This window comes from Trematomus bernacchii, unplaced genomic scaffold, assembly GCF_902827165.1.
Source record: "Trematomus bernacchii unplaced genomic scaffold, fTreBer1.1, whole genome shotgun sequence".
Lineage (NCBI taxonomy): Eukaryota > Metazoa > Chordata > Actinopteri > Perciformes > Nototheniidae > Trematomus > Trematomus bernacchii.
In genome coordinates this window covers 767,586-785,562 of record NW_022987689.1, presented here as the reverse complement: position 1 = coordinate 785,562, position 17,977 = coordinate 767,586, and the positions used below count along the sequence as shown (strand labels likewise).

Genomic DNA, 17,977 nt, shown 5'->3' with positions numbered 1-17,977 from the left:
TGATTAGAATTTATTTTCTGATAATGTTGTCATAATATACTAAATTAATTAAATAGTTAAATAGACGTACTATACAATGGTTTTTCTATCAAATTATTTTACCCAACTGATTTTTTAAAAACGTTTTTCCTGACATACTACACCATGATTATTTCCATGACATGTCTCATAACATATAACATTAAACGTACAACAGTTAAGGACTCCACCACATGCTTTTCTGAGAACTATTTATTATGTGTTAAAACTGTTAAAAACTAAAGTATTAAAAAAAAAGATTTTTCAATGCACAGCACTGTTAACAAGCATAATTATTCGTTATTCATGTTAAAACATTCTCAGTCGGTTGCTCACAAATTTAATCCACTTTCTTACATTCCAAAAAACACTGCATCATATAAAACAAACGGCGGGAAAAAAATTAAAACAAGGAATGATACTGTTCCTTTTAAATCCCCGCACATCTTTTACACCTTCTATATAAAATTCTATAATCCTCTTCCAAATGTTTACAACCCTATTCTCCATGAAGAGGGTTCATCTCGACGAGCTAAATCTCAGATTCTGGTTCTGGGATGTTATAGTTTTCTTTTCCTTAAAAACAGAGGTCAAAGGTCAGTGGAAGGGGTACAAGACAACTTTGCATGGTAACAACAAATTAAAAGTTAACAAAATAAAACAATAACTTATATGTTGGAATGAAAAAGTCAGGACTGTACCATTATCCAGTTGTTCTACTTAATTCTGTATTAACAAGATGACAATGCATACCTTTGAATTAGTCCTGTGTAAGATATTTACAGTTTAACTCTTAATGCAACACATGTTTGTTCAGTAACTTCAAAATGAGTATTTTAAATGTAAATCTAAAACCGTGAATTGCCCTTGTTAGCTAGCATCAACATGAATTATGACTGATGTCACACAGGGGTTTCTGTAAAAGCACCTAAAAGGGTCTTCTAGTCATGCAAACACTTTAAAAAGGACACTTAAGAAACAGGAACTAGCTTTAAAATGAAATGTTGCACCGGATCATGTAAATACCTTCCAATGTGGAAATAAAAGTACAGGCAGGATGCCGTTTGGAGAGCAACACGTACTTGGACTGATTCGTGTTGGCTCTGCATACCAGGATCTTGACACTGACTTAAAATGAAACAACTACTTTGAGGTTTTAATTTTGAAGGTGTTAGCGTCCACATCCATGTTGAGCTTTAGCCTTTTTATATGTTTTATATCCTCCCAAAAGGTAAGAGGGGGCTACAATTCCTTCACTGCTCTCCCAACAGGGATGTAAACACCTCCAAAAGTCCTTTCAGCTAAAAGTCAGCTCTTTAACTTCAGATTTCCTTTTAAATCCAGTGTTTGGTATAAATGAACCGGATTATTGCTAGAGGAAATGTTAAAACAAGCTAATACAGTATGTAGACACAGTATATGATGTAAAAGCCAGGTATTATAAGGGCCTGTGATATAACTATTCTTATTTGTTGGCTCCACTGTGTGCATGGTTCGATTCAGTGTATGGTTCCTAGTATTAAATAGTTCCCCATAAGTAAACTTTTCAAAATGATATCCTAAAAACACAAATTACTGGTTAAAAACATGAAAAAAAACTGTCCAGTTTCACCCTTTAGAGCTTATTTCCAAATGAAGCTCATAGCATATGGGGGTGACTGAGGGTTGGTCTATAACTGATGTTGGGGGGGGGGGTCTCCTATGTCCACGCTGTCAAAGTGGCGTTTTCTTTGCTCAGTGGTATGTTGCTCGCGCTTCAAATGCTGAAGCCGGGCTTGTCCTGTAGTGTGAGGAGAGTCCAAAGTCTTCTGAGGAAAATCAATACATTTGGAAGAGGCCTCTGGCATTCCTATCCCCAAGAATATTCCTGAGTTCAGTCCGTGCATAGTAGTGGCAACGATGATGAGTGTGTCAGTTATCTCAGAAACGCCTCGCGCTCACACCCACACAGTCAAACAGTACATTGTTCATTGTCCCAAACGGACTGTTAGTAGTTGAGCAGGCGCTCCCTTTCTGTTCCAGCGTAGCGGCTGTTAGCAGCTAACACCTTGGCTTTGTTCACTGAAGGACCTGTGGAAACAAATCACAACATTTTACATTTAATTTTAATTTTTAATTAAGTCTGTTTTTTATACCCTTTTTTTAAATGTCAATGTGTGGATTACTGACCGATATAACTGAGCAGTACAGGGAGGAAGATTAGGCCGTGCGTCGCCCCTAGCAACACGATGGCCAAGTACATCCTGAAGTAGAAGACCTGGAAGATCTGCGACTTGGAAAGAGCCAGGATAAGGATTCCTCCAAACTTTGTTAATGTGATCCCACTGAAGACCTGCAAAAAGGAAAAATATCATTTAATGTCATACCATGTGATGATGACCGAAATCAGTAATAATACAGAGATCCAACATTATTTACAGCTGAACTTATGTAAAAAAAAAAAAAAAAAAAATGTTCAGTTACAACAGATGCTGTATATAAATAAGGTTTTCCTCAGAACACATGGAGGATATCCACTCTACTAGCGTGCAGAAATCCTTTTACATCCACTTATTAATGTTGAAAAAGCTTCCTCTCATGGGTTTTAAGAGTCAAAGTGAGACTTACCGAGCTGCCCATGTGAGCCAGCGCCTCCTCAGCCCGCTCCACTCTGTTCTTCTTCACACTGATGGAAAACGCTCGCACAATATGACTGCAGAACTCCACCGAGATCCCACAGCACTGCAACAGAGGACAGGAAACAATTCATCAATGAAAAACACAATTGTTAGATTTAGCAAACAAAGGAATATTCTTTAAATGTGTATGAATGGGTTAACAGTAAGAGAAAAAAAGCCTTCTGATGTTATGACAGCATTTTGTTTGCCAACATAAGTGGTGATATCTAGGGACGCGGGGACATTACTAGAACAAGTTCCCTCAGGGTGAACCGAGGGGTCAGAGGAGCAGACAGATCGTCAGCAGTTTAAAGGAGCAGTCTGTGATGACCACCATTCAAAATGCAGCCATGCACCAGCTGTCACTCTTACATTGATCAGCTAGTCTTCTAATACACAGATATAACAATATGCCAAGCTTGGTGATTGGTGGTTTATACATCAGTCATGATTGTGAAAAAGCAGTTACCTTTTAATTATGGGGAGTTAAAGGTGGGGTAGGTAATTTTGGAGAAACCGGCTCGAGATCGCTAGAATTTGAAAATACACAGCCGGAAAAAATCTGCCACTTCCTTATAGAGCCCCTCCTCCAACGCACATGACCAATGAGGGCACGAGATAAGTTTGTGCCCCGATGGAAGGCTGACAGGCAGGTAGGCCATCCAGTTATTTTAGCCGGGCCGGCTAAAATGATTGGTCGTGCTTTTTACAGTACTACGGCTTCCACAGATGACTTTTTTTAATGGATTTTTTGTCAAAGCACTTAAGATATTTATTGCTATCGGGATGTTAAGAGCATTCCATGGAATATAACAAAAAGTGTATCTCGAGCCGGTTTCTCAAACTTACATACCCTACCTTTAAGAAAGCTACAATCTTTAAATATCTATTGCTTAATAAACTTTGGAGTTGTATTATTAAAACAGATGAATCTTGCCTTTACAGATTTCATAATGAACTTCAATTATAAGAAATTGTCTAATGCCCTAAAATGCATACAAGACTATAATAATACAGCTAATTTAAGTTTACTAGCAAAATATAATTAACATAACGGTAACATTAACCTTTTTTTTCACATTCCAATAATTGGTTTTGGTAGCATGCTAAAATATGTTAGTGATGCTGCCGTGTACCAGAACAAACACGTAAATTGACAGGTAAAATGGTGTTATACCTGACAGAAATAATGGATAAAACTACAAAAAGTAATTTTGTTTTAATGTATAAGTTGTAGTAGTTCTTGATTCATTTAAAACAAATGTTGTATTGTGTTGTTATTGATATTATTCAGGTGTTGTATAAGTGTAAATGTGAGGTGTTTCCTGTTGCTTCTCACCATGACCAGGTTCACCAGGGATATTGCGTTGAGGCTGATTCCCCACAGCCACATGACCCCGAACATGTTGACCAGGATCATGGCGATGGTGATGCAGACGATCACCGCCGACCACAGCTCGAAGCCCAGCAACACCGTGCTCACCACAAAGATGGACGCCAGCGACACGCTCAGGTTCAGAGCGGTGTCATACGCGATGGTGAGGTACTGCTCGTAAAACACGTAGAAGATGCTGCAAAGGAGGAAAACATATCTTAGTGTACCCTTAAAGAACACTGACAACTGTTGCCTTTTGAAACAGAAAAAACAGCATGTGGCAAGTCTGTAATAGCTATTGGAATCATTTTCTATTCTTATTGTTATGTTCATTGAATCCATTTTACTGGCATTCATTGCAAAAGAGACTTTAAAGCCAACTAATTCTAACAATTTGATAGACAACAAAACAATAAACTAGTTTCTCGGAATATCGGTTCAACCTCCATATCCGAAGTTCAGAAGGAAGATAAATTCAAGGTAAACATTGAGCTATATGGCCATTTATTATGTTTTCTTGCTGTTTGCTTATCTATGACCTACTTAACAACCCCCCCCCCCCCCCCCCCCACACACTCAATTACCTTTGAACATTGACTTCAAAACAAGCAAACGTGCAGCTACAAGTATTTCATCACAGAAAACTTAAACATAAAACCCTAGGACAGTGGCTCAAACTGAAAAAAAAATATATTGGTCAGAAAAAAAAAGTGTTATTATATAATTAATGCTATTATTTAACATTAAAGGTGAGAGCACTACATCTAGTACAACAGGATTTACCTGTAGGCAAACACTTTGTGGTCGATGGCTTGACTGATGTTAGCAGCCAGTATTCGAGCCATTTTTAAAGCTTCTATGTAGTCTGGGGACTCCTTCAGGATGGTGTGGTACGTCATGAAGTAATTGGCCCCCACCCCGGTGTGGTCGGGGTACAGGTCCACTGCTGAGGCGTAGGCTGCATGGCCTCTGGACGAGCATTAACACATTGTGAGAGATAGAAGAGGGGAACATTAGCAACCACACTGAAACTGTTATACTGTGTGGAAACCAAAGTTCATTTGAAAGTATCCAATGACATGTCATGTGTTTTCAATAAAACAATTCCAAGAAATGAATCCAGCAGAGCTATACAATTACCCTTTTCCACACTTGATGTTTGGATTGTCTGACAGAAACATGGGCAGAAACTGCATGAAGTCCTCTCCTTCTGGCCTCTGCTTTCCGTCGGGAGTCATGGGCCGGCAGTGAACACACGAGGGGTTAACCACTGGAACACAACAAGCAGGAATATATTTATACATCTAACCAACAAGAATGGAGAATGTATAAATGTGTGTTGAGACAAAGGCATGAACTGAAAACAAAGTAGTAAACTACAGTTGCATGTTAAGGTTTGACACAAAAAATAAACAAAAACCTCTTTGAATACTGAGTCTAAGAATCAGCAGTAAATGGGAATTATAGGTTATTATAGATGTCGGGTTGAATGCTGAAAAACTATAGCTGTTGTTACTTAGAGTATTTACTGCATTTTAATCTATATCCATATTTGACTTTGAATTACATGTAAAGTTACACGTAGAGTTTTAACAATACAGCATGTGTTAGTTTCTGCTTAATGCATTATCCTAAAAAATATTTATTTTGCTGCATGTTATGGATGAAAAACGTTTAACTTGTATCAAAACGACACATCATGAGACAGTTGTTAGGCATGATGGCATTGAATACAAATGTACCAGAGGCATTGCAGAAATCCCCGCTGGAGTTGTAGAATCGACAGCAGGTGGACTGCGGCTTCACCCAGTCGAAGTAATCATCGAGCCAAGAGGACGGAGTGAAGGCAATGGTTGTGCTGGAAGCAAAAGAAACATTGAAACTGAATAGAGCTTATAATCACAGGCTGACTGTAGTCCTTTCATGACCTTCACCTCATCTGAACTCACAGGTTCTTAGGTTCTGGTGACATTTACAATCAATGTATGTTTAATGTGATTAAATCTTGTGAAACAGGTTCTCCAACATTTCCTAATTTTATCTTAAATATCCTTTGCGTCTCGTGTCTTTGATGTAATAGCTCGGACTTACTAGTTGCTGATGAGCGAGGCGGAGTAGACCTGCTGGACGAGAGAGTCGTTTCTGCAGCCGACCCCCCCACACACGGCGTTCTGCCCCTCTCGACTGCTGTAGTTGAGACCGTCCTCTACCACAAAGTACACCGGAGCTCCCGTGTGCAGATACATGCTGAGGTTCTTGAAGTAGTCCATCACATAAGAGTCCTATATGGAGAGACAGATAATGAGAATAAACCTCCACAAGTACAGGTCTGCAAACCAAGACTTGTATTCATGTTGTATGGGGAAGGCTGTGGTAAAGATGTGTTGCTACTCTAGCTTTGTGGATGACTGACAGGACAGGAAACAGTTTACACACTTCAAAGTAAAACCATTCTACTTTATCCACGACATCTATAAAGAAAAATAATTCAAGCAATGTGCCCGAGCAATCACTGAACATATTTCCGTCACACTTACGTCAGGCATGGAGAGCTTCTGGTCCAGTCCGAGCTCTACTTTATTCACCACAGCAATACTGAAGGAGAGCATTCCCACAAACACTGCCACCTAAAACAAAGAAACACATTTTATAAGCAAATTAAAATCATCAAATAGATAATGACTCCAAATAAACAACAGTTACATGTTAGAATACTACAAAGTGTCACTGTGGTACTTACTATGATCGGGCGCAACCACTCTTTGAGGATGAATGGGGCAAAGATTTTCTTGAAGAATCTGAAGAGGTAGCTATCCGTCTTTGCTTGCTGTCCCTCCGGCAGCTTCGCACAGCAAAAGATGTCGAGTCGATTCGCCTTTTAACACAAAGACAGCACAGCGTTTAATAAGTGCCACTAACTCTAACTAATTTAAAGGTTCAATAGTGTGTTGAATCAGTTTGGATGTTTCACTGATTAATGACAATGCTACAGATAAGAAGAGTCATCATATAAGTTAGCTACTGCAGAGAGAGGTATGATGGAAGTACATACATCTTTTAGTTAAGTAAAAGTAGCAATACTTAATTGTAAAATAACTGCATTTTAATCATTATAAAAAACCTGGCATCAAAATAAACGTATGAGTACCAAAAGTTAAAATACCTGTTATGCGTAAGGGCCTATGTGCAGAAATATATCTATGACATGTTGCTATGTTATTGATGTGTGTTCATCACAGCTTTTTATGATTTAGCTAATCTTAATTACTTTGTATACTGCTGCTGGTTATCTTAACCTATAATGATATGATATTTCATTAGCTATAAATATATGTCAGTTTTTTTTTTATTACTTGATTTTTATTTTGTATTAGCTAATAATCTGAATATATAAAGTAAATAACGACTAACGTTTTCAAATAATTATAGGTGAGTAAAAAGTGCAATATTGGCTACTAAAATGCAGTGACGTGGAAGTTTAAAGTAGCATAAAACTCAAATAAAGTACCTCAAAATTGTAATAAAATACTTTAGTAAATGTACTATTAATTTCCACCACTGATGAAAACGTAGTCATACATTTGTATATTAAACAAGAGCTGTTAATCAGCAGGAAACCCCTCTCTGGTAAACTTCCCACTCTGCATGTGTGACCCCTCCTCTAGAACCACTTCCTCCAGACTCACCTCCTGTCTCCTGGCGTCCAGGCCCAGCAAGCTGACGAAGCAGCTCATCTGCAACAGGAAATCAATAAAAACAGCCAAGCCAGCAAACATGGAGAAAGTCCTCACTGCGGGCATGTTGGACAGGGCGCCTGCAGAAGAAGAAAGTCAACAGTTTAATCAGCATGCGACTCAACAGGAAATTGTGGCACATATTACACTTACTACGTCAATCAGGAAATATTTTCTTTCAATGTTTCAATTTCACGTTGAGAATGCTTTTTTGATTTGTATTGTCTGTACTATAGAGTGTATATTTTACCCAAGAAAAAGGCCACTGTCTCCGAGAAGGAGGAGAGGAGCATGCTGGGGGCTACGTCTCCAAGGATACGACCGATCTGCTGGTGAAGTTCCTCATGAGGCATCCGCTCATCCCTCTGTTTAAAAATACAAATCACTTTTAGAAGGTACAACAGGTTCTATTTGCAAGAAAGGGTCATTTTTTTTCTTTTTTTTTTGAAGGTCCCCTATTATACTGTTTTTCATCAACGTATTATAGGTCTCAGATATATACAAACATGTCTCTGAAGTGTTTGGCTCGAAATACCAAACAGATCATTGCAGCATCCCATAATCCCCTCTGTTTCAGCCCTGTTTCAAAAGTGCTGATTCTGTCTTTTACAGATTCAGGTGATAAGGGGGGCGGGGAGGTTACCTTGGTTGGTGATTGGCTAATGGCCCAAAAATCGTTATGACATCATGAAGGGCCCAAAATCTGATCAGCTCATTTTCAGGCAGGTTTTTATATAAATGGATCAGGACAAAAAGTGAGAGAATCTTTTCCCCTGAAACTTTCAGACTCTCTTTACACAGAGGGGACACATGGTTATGTATAAAAGACATGAAAAAGTGGATTTTGCATAAAAGGTGACCTTTAAGGGGTGACTTACATAAGATGAGCATAAGCAATACACTCTCTGGGTCATTGTGTAACATTTGACTGGATTTGGGTGGGAGGTGGTTACCTGATATGTCTGCACTATAATAAAGATGTTGTCCACTCCAACAGCCAGCACCAGGAAAGGAATGACCTCGATCACAATGAGGGTGAGGGGGATGCCAAAATAGCTGAAGAGCCCCAGTGAGGAGGACACAGAGCTGAGCACAATCAGGATCCCCGAGATACCCAGAGAAATCTTAGAGTCCACCTGAGCAGGGGAAAAGATGGAGGATTAGGTTATGTTCTTCTCTCTAGCTGCTCCCTTTTAGGCTAGAGTAGCAGGAAGTCGTCAAGCGTGTTTGACTAGTTCTGTTACATCAAAGTTCTTGCGTCACAAATGCATGACACATGTTTTACTACTGCGATGATTCATTGTAATAGGTGTGAGTTTGGGCGCTTACCATCACTCTCCTAATGCTGTGGATGTGCCCCAAGGCCAGGGAGATGTAGATGAACATAATGGCATAGCTGACTACTATGGTGCTGATGTCACTGTTGCTCTCTCTGTTTATCTCGTCTTCAATACTCCTCTCAGCACTGAAGGCTATGGTGAGGTTGGGATTTTTAAAGTTCTTCATGAAATCGATGAACCTGAAAAGCACACACAATAATTACATTGAGTAAATGCGTTGCAAGGAACAACATTAACATGGGAAGAAATCGTTTTTTAATGAGTTTTATAAGTAGTTGTCTCACTCTTTCTCCCATGCGCGAGCTTTGCCCAGCCTCACTGTGTCATTCAGGTAGTTGTTGAGGGGGAAGGTGATCACAAGAGCAGTGGCGTTGTTGTAGTTGGTTTCTGTTATGCAGGAAAAAGGACATTCATTGTAACGTCACTTTAAAAAAATGTCAGTTCACAACCAAATGTGTAAAATGTATTGAATTGGCAGTTAAAGCTAAGCATTCCTTTTGGTAGAAATACACAAATAGCCTAGATACAATTAAAATAAAATTTAAAGGGTTGTGTTTTTTTTTATAATAGTTAGAGGAAGTGGAAATTATATTTTTTCTTGATTACATTTATACTACTATTGCAAAAATCTTGCATGTCACCTGTCTGCTGCAGAAACTCCTTATATTGTATTAACTGTGTAGGGCTTATTATAAATACTAAGGTAACAGCAATAACATTTTGGCTGCAAATAATGGCAATGGCCACACTGCACCATTTGCAAAGAGCACAATATCAAGTGTTACGGATAACATTTTGGATTCACACCAAGAAAGTTAGTGACACAAAGTGCACAGATTTTTATTTTCTTAGTGCAATATAACAATCTACTGAGAAGTTGTAAAATGGCTTCCGTGTTCTTCTTTTTCCGCCCTCTAAAAGTGTTAGTCTAGCTCACCATCGTAACCCCCAAGGGCAAGCCAAGGGAAGATGGGCCCACCGTAGGTTCCTAAACACGGGTCGTGGAGGAGAGTGGTGTCATTGAGGGATGCAGGTGCACTGAGGAGGAAAAGAGGAACAGAGTTAATAGACTGGAACATGTGCCGTTACCTGATCTTATTTCTGTGCATTTAAGAGAGATAAGGAACAGCAGTGTGACAAACAATGAGGAAGTCTGATTGGACTATTTCAAGAAAATGCAGATGCAAGAGTCTGGAAACTTGGTTTGTGAGCTGCAGGTGTTCAGCTTCAACAAAGAGGTTCAAAATAACCTTTCTACGAGATCAACGTTTCCTTAACTTCAACAGATTTCTGCTGGAAAATAAGACTCATTTAAGACAAGTGCCAGCTTATCTGGAAAATATTGAAAAAGTGAACCAGCAAAATTAAATCACCTGACACAGTAGAGGAAGTGGCTGTGAAAGTCAGCATAGACATAGAAGTCGTCTCCTATGAGGTGGTCCAGCACATCATGGCTGTTCTGGAAGTAGTTGAGGACACTCAAGATGGTGCAGTTGTTATTGTACGGAGCCAGCGGAGCCAAGCAGATGTCCATTAAAGTGACGTCTTGGCCCTCGTATGTGGCTACGATGTCTTCTATCTGGAGCTGCAGATCCAGCACCTGGAAAAAATTGACAAAGACAAAAAAAGAGAACAAATGAACCGCAGTTTCAGAAGTGCAGCTGCTCTTCTCATGCAAAGTAACTATAACCTGGTGACAGGAACAATGCTTCTTTATACAAAAACACAGCGGCTTAAATGCTAATTTCCTCTTTTTAAATGATTTCTCACACAAACCAACCTGGTGCAGGATGTCTTTACGAAGGATGGCTCCGAATGGGACATCAGATCCTCCAAAGTATGGAGAGTAGTTAAAAGGGTCCACGATTGGAGTGGTTATGATGAGCTGCACTGTTCTGAAAAAGGGTCCGAAGTGGCTGTCAAAGTAGTCCTTCTCCTGCCGGGCCTGGCTGCTCGGAGACGACCACAGCTCCACAGGGTCTGTGGTGATGCGCATGTAGATCAGGCCCCCAGAGCAGGCCACCACTAGTATCAGGGTCCCCAGAATGACCACAGAGGGGTACCGCACGCAGAAGGAGCCCCAGGAGGTGAAGAGGGTCCGCAGAGAGTTCTCGAAGCGTTCACCCAAAGTTTCGCAGCATGATGCATTTACTAAGAGGAGAGGAGACAGAAAGATGTCTTATTTAAAGAGGCCCTACTTTGCTTTTTAGGGTTTTCCCTTCGCTGTAGTGAGTTATACAGGTTTTGTTGTGTATGTAAATGTTCTGAAAAGGCTAAAATCGTAAAGTTCCCCCCCCCCCCCCCCCCCCCTCCCCCTCTGTCTGAAATGCCTCCATTGGACTCCTACTTCTGTAACATAGATCACTATGTAACACTTGCCCTTCTATTGGCTAGCAGTCCAACACATTGTACATGATAGGTTAAGGGGCGGGTCATCTCATCTCTAAGCAGTTGATCAATCACAACAGAGCCAGCCAGTTAACCAATCAGAGCAGACTTGGCTCTGGTTTCAGACAGAGGGTGAAAAGAGGTGCTGCAGCACAGGCAGTATGAGAAAAATAAAGACCAGTTTGAATATTAAAGCATAGTTGAGGAATAAAATACAAATATGAACCTGAAAATGAGCATAATAGAGCCCCTTTAACAATGTGATTACATGCATTACACCTAAAGAGGAATAAAACAAGGGGAACTTTAGTGGCACAACAATCAGAAAGAATACAAAACTGTTCACTTGTGTGAAGCATCACAATACCTTGTTCAGGATTGTCCCCGTTGAGAGACAAAGGGTTATTGCTGTCCAATATGGGGCCATATTCAGAAAGGACAGTCCTTTTCCTGCATGCAAAAAAAAAAACATAAGCCAATTTGATACAAGCTTCTAAAGCAAGCATACAAAACAATATGTTCTTTTCACAGTGGATAAGGGTTTGCAGGTATGACACATGAATCTGAAAGCAAAAACAAAACAATGTCCTTTACCGGTAACACCAGGCTCCTATTACAGCTCCGATAAAGACAAGCAGGAAGGCCATGTATGAGAGCCACATGATGACGGTCATAGCGTCCATACCAAGGATCAGCCAGGGAGGGGGGAGGGGGGGAGGAACAGGTCTGGGCCCACAAGCATTTGTGCAGTCCTGACAGGAGCAGGGGCCCGACCCGTCATCCAGGCCCTCTGTGCAGGCGAACGTCTTGTTGTTCATGGGAGTATAACCAGACACAGGGGCGTCTAGAGCAAAAAAAACAATCGTAGAAAAAGCATCAGGTAAACATCTTTTTAACTTGCTGAAAAGAAACAGTAGGTGTATTTTTCTACAGCGGGATCATGAACTATAAAAGGAACACACATTAATGACTTACCTGTGAATATTGGGAGGATAGGAAAGGGAGTCTGTCCATTGTTGATATCAAACATATACTGGATCCAGTTGGTAGCATTGCAGTCCTTTGCGTCCTTCCCACACAGCAGTGATAAGGCCTTCACGTTGCTGGATGGTGCCTGGACGTCCTTACAGGCATTGTACATGGCTGAAAAAGTTCAATTTGATCATTTTAGGACGAGGCTTAAGATTTTCCAAAGGTTAAATGGTTCATTCCCTATTTTATTTGACCAAAATGACTCATTACAACGGTTAGTCACCTACTGTATTACATTACCATGAGCATGACTGTATGTTTAAGTAGGGAACTGGAACAAGTACACTCAGCAGATGTGACATGCCATGGAAATAATGAAGGTGAAGCTGCTTTTCATATCTACATCAACATTTGGCTGTGAACTCACAATTAGCAAATGTCTGTCCAATGTAGTACTGCACTTCCACCACGTTGCCTTCTTCGATCTTGGTGGCGTTCATGAACTGACTCTGGTGAGGGCTGCATGTCAGCTCACAGAAGAGGTTCATCAGGTTGAAGAAACAGGCGGGACAACTGCACAAAGACAAAGTGAGTGTGAGAGGAAGAAGGGAAACAAATTAAGAAAAGGAGTATGTGCAGGACATTAAGAATAATAAAATAGTTTCATGGCAAAAACAAGGCAATACAGTATGCAGTGAAGTAATTAAAGCTTACAAAGATAAGAAAATATGCCAACCTAGTCAAATCATATTCATTTGGCCTCGGAGCCAGTCTGTCTTAAACCCATTATTTGAAACATGGAAAGCAAAGGCTTGCATGTTCGAATAACAGTATATGACATTTAAGCTGTCAAAAGAGCAGATGCTCCTACTCTTTGTTTGAGGAAGGGAATGATACTGCCCTTCCAAGAATGTCATGTGCATAATTAGTTAATGTTATAAGCGCAGTGCATACCGAGACAGGAACTGAAGGGGCAGCTGGAGACTTCCTTTGAGAGTGTTCAGCTGGTTAATATCACAGCAGAGGCTTCGGTTGTCATAGTCATATCCAGGACAAAGCTCCTGTAAGTAAACACAAAAGGAATGAGGTCACTTTGATGCACTTTTGCATAGTTTTTACACAGTGCAAAATAAAGCAGGTATGCATGGTCACACAAGAGCACTTTGAACATCAATTGTGATCAATAACAGCATCATGACATTGTATTTACCGTGAGAAGTTCGTAACCCTCGTGCTCCAGTGGTTTGGGAGGACCAGTGTCGTTGCAGTTGTATTTCTTTCCGGGCACCTTTGCGGACTCCCCACACTCGCCATACCACACACAGTGCTGGGCCTCAACCTGACAGAAAGACAACAAAAGAAACAGTGATGATTTGTGAAGTGTTAGAGCAAAAACATATTAGTCTATTCGCATCCAATCAATATTCTTATTTTTTTTTTTCCAGAGTCTGTTCAATATTATGTCGTTTTTACTGATAGGAGCCTGCTTCTATTCGTATCTATTAAGGACAAGTTCAATGTCTAGCCAACAAGCGAAAACAGAGAGTCCAAACAGACCAATAGTTCCTCTAAAATGCCACAAAGGCCATGTGACATGCGACATGGTTTTGGATGCTAAAAAGGACAACTCTGATCTCATGTTAAAGCTCTACCTATTTACCTTGAGGATTTATATATATATATATATATATAACCACAGCAAACCTCTAGGCATGTCTCATTTCCTTTGTTTCTAATATCTCGTGCTTTGAATGTCTGAAAATAGTAATTTCACTTCTGCAAAAATGTTTCAAGCATATAAAGATAAAGAGTAAGTGTAGACACATCGTGTGATCACTGTTTGACTCGCAGTACCCAGCAGTCCATGTCAAGAAAGGCCAGAGAAAGGAGAACTGTTGTCGGATTTCTACAGCAACATAACAGCCGCTGTTGTTATGGCTACAACAAAAAGTTCAATATGAGCACTTGAAACATTTTCTTTGAATATATGGTAGAAAAAATACAATAACATAGAATTACAAGTAAATGTATAAAACAATGTATAGCTTTTGCAGTCAAAGTTGTCCGTTGTGTGTTTATTCAGCATGAGAGCTCTCACGTGTTCTTTGTTGGGAGGGGAAGTTAATTCACTTACTCTACAAACTTTTTTATGAGTAAGCACAGTGTTACTCACCGTCCTACTGCGTCTTGTGAGAATAGTTCAAGGACAGCTTTCGTGTGTCATTATTGCTTCAGCTAGTGTTTCAAAAAGATTTCATTTTGTCCTAAGTCAACTTGCTTAGGACTAATTGTAAGAAAGGTGGATTTATTGGGCAAGGATCAGAAACTGCAATATTTGTTTAAAGTGGTTTATATACATAGGCAAGGCAAGGCAAGTTTATTTATATAGCACCTTTCAACACAAGGCAATTCAAAGTGCTTTACAAAAAATGAAAGACATTAAGAAAATGGCATTTAAAAACATTCATTAAAAAGCAAAGATAATAAAATAAACATTAAAAGAAAAAATACATGAATAAAAGTTACAGTGCAGTTTAAGATGTGAATAGTTCAATTAAAAGTAGCGGCAAAAAGAAAAGTCTTCAGCCTGGATTTAAAAGTAGTCAGAGTTGCAGCGGACCTGCAGGTTTCTGGGAGTTTGTTCCAGATATTACCATGTTTAGTTCTGACTCTGGGGACAGAAAGCTGACCAGTCCCTGAAGACCTGAGAGTTCTGGATGGTTCATAATTTAGCAGTAGGTCAGAAATGTATTTTGGGCCTAAACCATTTAAAGCTTAATAAACCAGCAGCAATATTTTGAAATCAATTATTTGACACACAGGAAGCCAGTGTAAAGACTTCAGAGCTGGAGTGATGTGATCCACTTTCTTAGTGTTAGTGAGGACTCGAGCAGCGGCGTTCTGAATCAGCTGCAGCTTTCTAATAGATTTTTTAGTGAGACCTGTGAAGACACCATTACAGTAGTCGAGTCTACTGAAGATAAAAGCATGGCAAAGTTTTTCCAAATCCTGCTGTGACATTAGTCTTTTAATCCTAGAAATATTCTTTAGGTGATAGTAGGCAGATTTAGTAATTGTTTTAATGTGACTGTTGAAACTCAGGTCAGAGTCCATGACTACACCTAGATTTCTGGATCATAAATATTATGTACCACCTCCTACCCCTACCTAACTAAAGGAACTAGCACACACACCTTTTAAAGAAATGCCTTTCTGCTTATCTGCAGTCTCCCAACAGTCAATAGTTTTACAATAGTTTTTAATAGTTTAATAGTCGTACCACATCCTACTTCTTTAAGGAGGATGCAGAGTTGCAGACATGTACACTGAAACAGCAATGATCAATCAGATTCTGATGTATTGCTTTAGCACAGTTGCGAAGTGGTTATGCTTTGTAGTGGGCTGACCAAATTACCACATGAATAGGAATGCTAACAATGCAAGGGAGACACTATTGATGAGTGAGTATCTACATCTGATTCAATCAAATCAGGTGAATAGATCTGTTTGTCTGGTTTGTTGTGAAATAACATCTTATCAAAAATACACTAAATCGACTTGATATATAATTGATGGTGTCTGTGTAAAAAAAGAGTACTCATCATTAAACTACAGCAGGGCATCTGGAACAGTGGATTTTGTGTATTACACCTTTATATCAATAATCTGTTTAACATTTTTGCTGTCTTTCCTCTTGTAATGTCCATGTACTACTTGCTCATTTAACCTTGTATTTATTCTTACTCTCTTAGTAGTTAATATATTACCCTTGAACACTGCTGCTCAAACAAACACACACTCAAGTTTCCTCTGTCTTCTCACTATGATTGCATTATCTGATTGCATTATCTGAACTCCTATTTATTGCATAACAAAGATATTACATATCCAAACATGGATATTTAAATGAATGTAGCTAGCTGCACCTAGCATTCAAGCCACCTAAGGTCTACATGCTGAATGACTTGTTTTGTGAGGTATTAACATTCATATTTTTGGGTAATTACAACATTAACCGTCATGAACACACTAACCTAAGCTTTGTTTGAACAGTTATGCAAATTAGGGGGTATTTTAAATCTGTTAAGGCATGATGGTGAGCAGGAAACTTATTTCGACACCGGCTCAGAGTGAAAGATACAACCTGTACCCTTCTGTGAGACATGTCAAAGCTAACATGTTATGTGATCATTTTGTCGTGCTGTGCAGTTTGCAACTAGCAATGATGGTAGCCATTATGTTTTGTTTACTGTTAAGCCAATTAGTGACTAACGCTATTTTTGCCCTGGGATAAAAACAAGAGTAGAAATCTTAAATAGCTAAACGTCCTAGTTTCGTTAGCCGCCTCAGATAAACAACAGCGTAGCAACGACCGAGCTGAGTCATGTTTTTAGTCACAAGAAATCGGGCGTTAGGTTTCACTTACCCATCGAAAATGTCCCTCCAACAAGAGAATAATGAAGAAAAGTAAAGATAAAAGGCTTCTCCCTGGTAGGACTCCCATCCCTCTTACTGAGACGACCGATTCGAAGTGACAGTCCGCATGAACTTTCGCATTTCTTGTTGATGTTTCTTCTACGTCGGATTATTTGTTCGGGGCGGAGACAAACTGTTGCCTCAGTGCTGCCACCTAGCGATGCCTAGTACGCACTACAACTGTTCATTTATTTGTATTTAATTTAATTTATTTAAATTGTTATTACATTTATTTTATTCAATTTTATTTTATTTTATTTATTTTATTTCACAAGATTGTAATTTATTGTATTATCATTTACTTGGGTGTAGCATATAACAAGTACAACATGTTTGAACATTGTGCAGGAGAAACCACAAAGTATGGACATGGTTTATGAAGATAGCAAATTGGATATCTAAAGTATTTCAAATCATAAAAAATATAAAAAATATATATAAATACAAATTACATAATTCTCAAAATGTCAAAACCAATTAGTAATAAAAAGATTATTAGAAGTGTACAATTGATATTAAAGTTTACATTTTGAGATACACTAAAATCATACTTTGTCATTGAACGAACAATTGTTGAAGACAATGTTTACATGCAAACTTCAATGTACACAAATTAAAACAAATGAGTCAATTAGGGATCTTCATCCTGAAGTAGTATTGCCTTTACCTTAAAGGCATGCATGATAGACTTTTCTTTAATTAAATAAGGCAGTTTATGTCACTGCATGAATGAACATTACAGAGCACTTCCATGTAAAATAAAAGTAAGAAAAATCTGTTTTTGCTTAACAAAGAAAGACAAATTATTATCATTGTTAATTAAATTATTGATAATAATAATACAAAAAAAACATTATATCCAAATCTTAATATTAAATCAAAATATACATAAAACAACAAGTATGATATGCGCTCTTTTTACTGTGAACACATCTTCCTTGTTTCTGTTTGTCTGCATAAAGTGTGGTGGAAATTGTCAAATCTGATCAAAGCACAGCCATCAGTCCTGATGAAGCA

The 17,977-nt window shown here is 38.9% G+C and overlaps 1 protein-coding gene across 1 annotated transcript; it reads right to left on the bottom strand.

Moving 5' to 3' along the window:
- Window positions 1–213: 213 nt before the first annotated feature.
- On the bottom strand, window positions 214–17,062 carry npc1 (Niemann-Pick disease, type C1). The gene is made up of 25 exons (XM_034137849.1): window positions 16,911–17,062; window positions 13,695–13,823; window positions 13,439–13,545; window positions 12,912–13,057; window positions 12,488–12,655; window positions 12,107–12,356; window positions 11,880–11,962; window positions 10,905–11,275; window positions 10,498–10,724; window positions 10,062–10,162; window positions 9,409–9,511; window positions 9,114–9,303; window positions 8,738–8,920; window positions 8,035–8,149; window positions 7,737–7,864; window positions 6,791–6,925; window positions 6,588–6,677; window positions 6,142–6,332; window positions 5,793–5,908; window positions 5,191–5,320; window positions 4,834–5,019; window positions 4,015–4,246; window positions 2,626–2,739; window positions 2,188–2,350; window positions 214–2,088 (listed from the first exon to the last, which is right to left on the bottom strand). The coding sequence occupies exons 1-25, from the start codon at window positions 16,986–16,988 to the stop codon at window positions 2,006–2,008; spliced, it is 3,819 nt and encodes a 1,272-aa protein (XP_033993740.1). The 5' UTR covers window positions 16,989–17,062; the 3' UTR covers window positions 214–2,005.
- Between the last annotated feature and the right edge of the window lie 915 nt (window positions 17,063–17,977).

What these genes read in the sequence shown, in the direction of transcription:
- npc1 (XM_034137849.1), bottom strand. Translation starts at nt 16,988, where the DNA reads ATGGGAGTCCTACCAGGGAGAAGCCTTTTATCTTTACTTTTCTTCATT. An exon ending in GTAAAGACATCCTGCACCAG is followed by an intron (nt 10,725 to 10,904) that starts GTTGGTTTGTGT and finishes AATTTTTTCCAG; the next exon opens with GTGCTGGATCTGCAGCTCCA. An exon ending in CACTTCCTCTACTGTGTCAG is followed by an intron (nt 10,163 to 10,497) that starts GTGATTTAATTT and finishes TTTCCTCCTCAG; the next exon opens with TGCACCTGCATCCCTCAATG.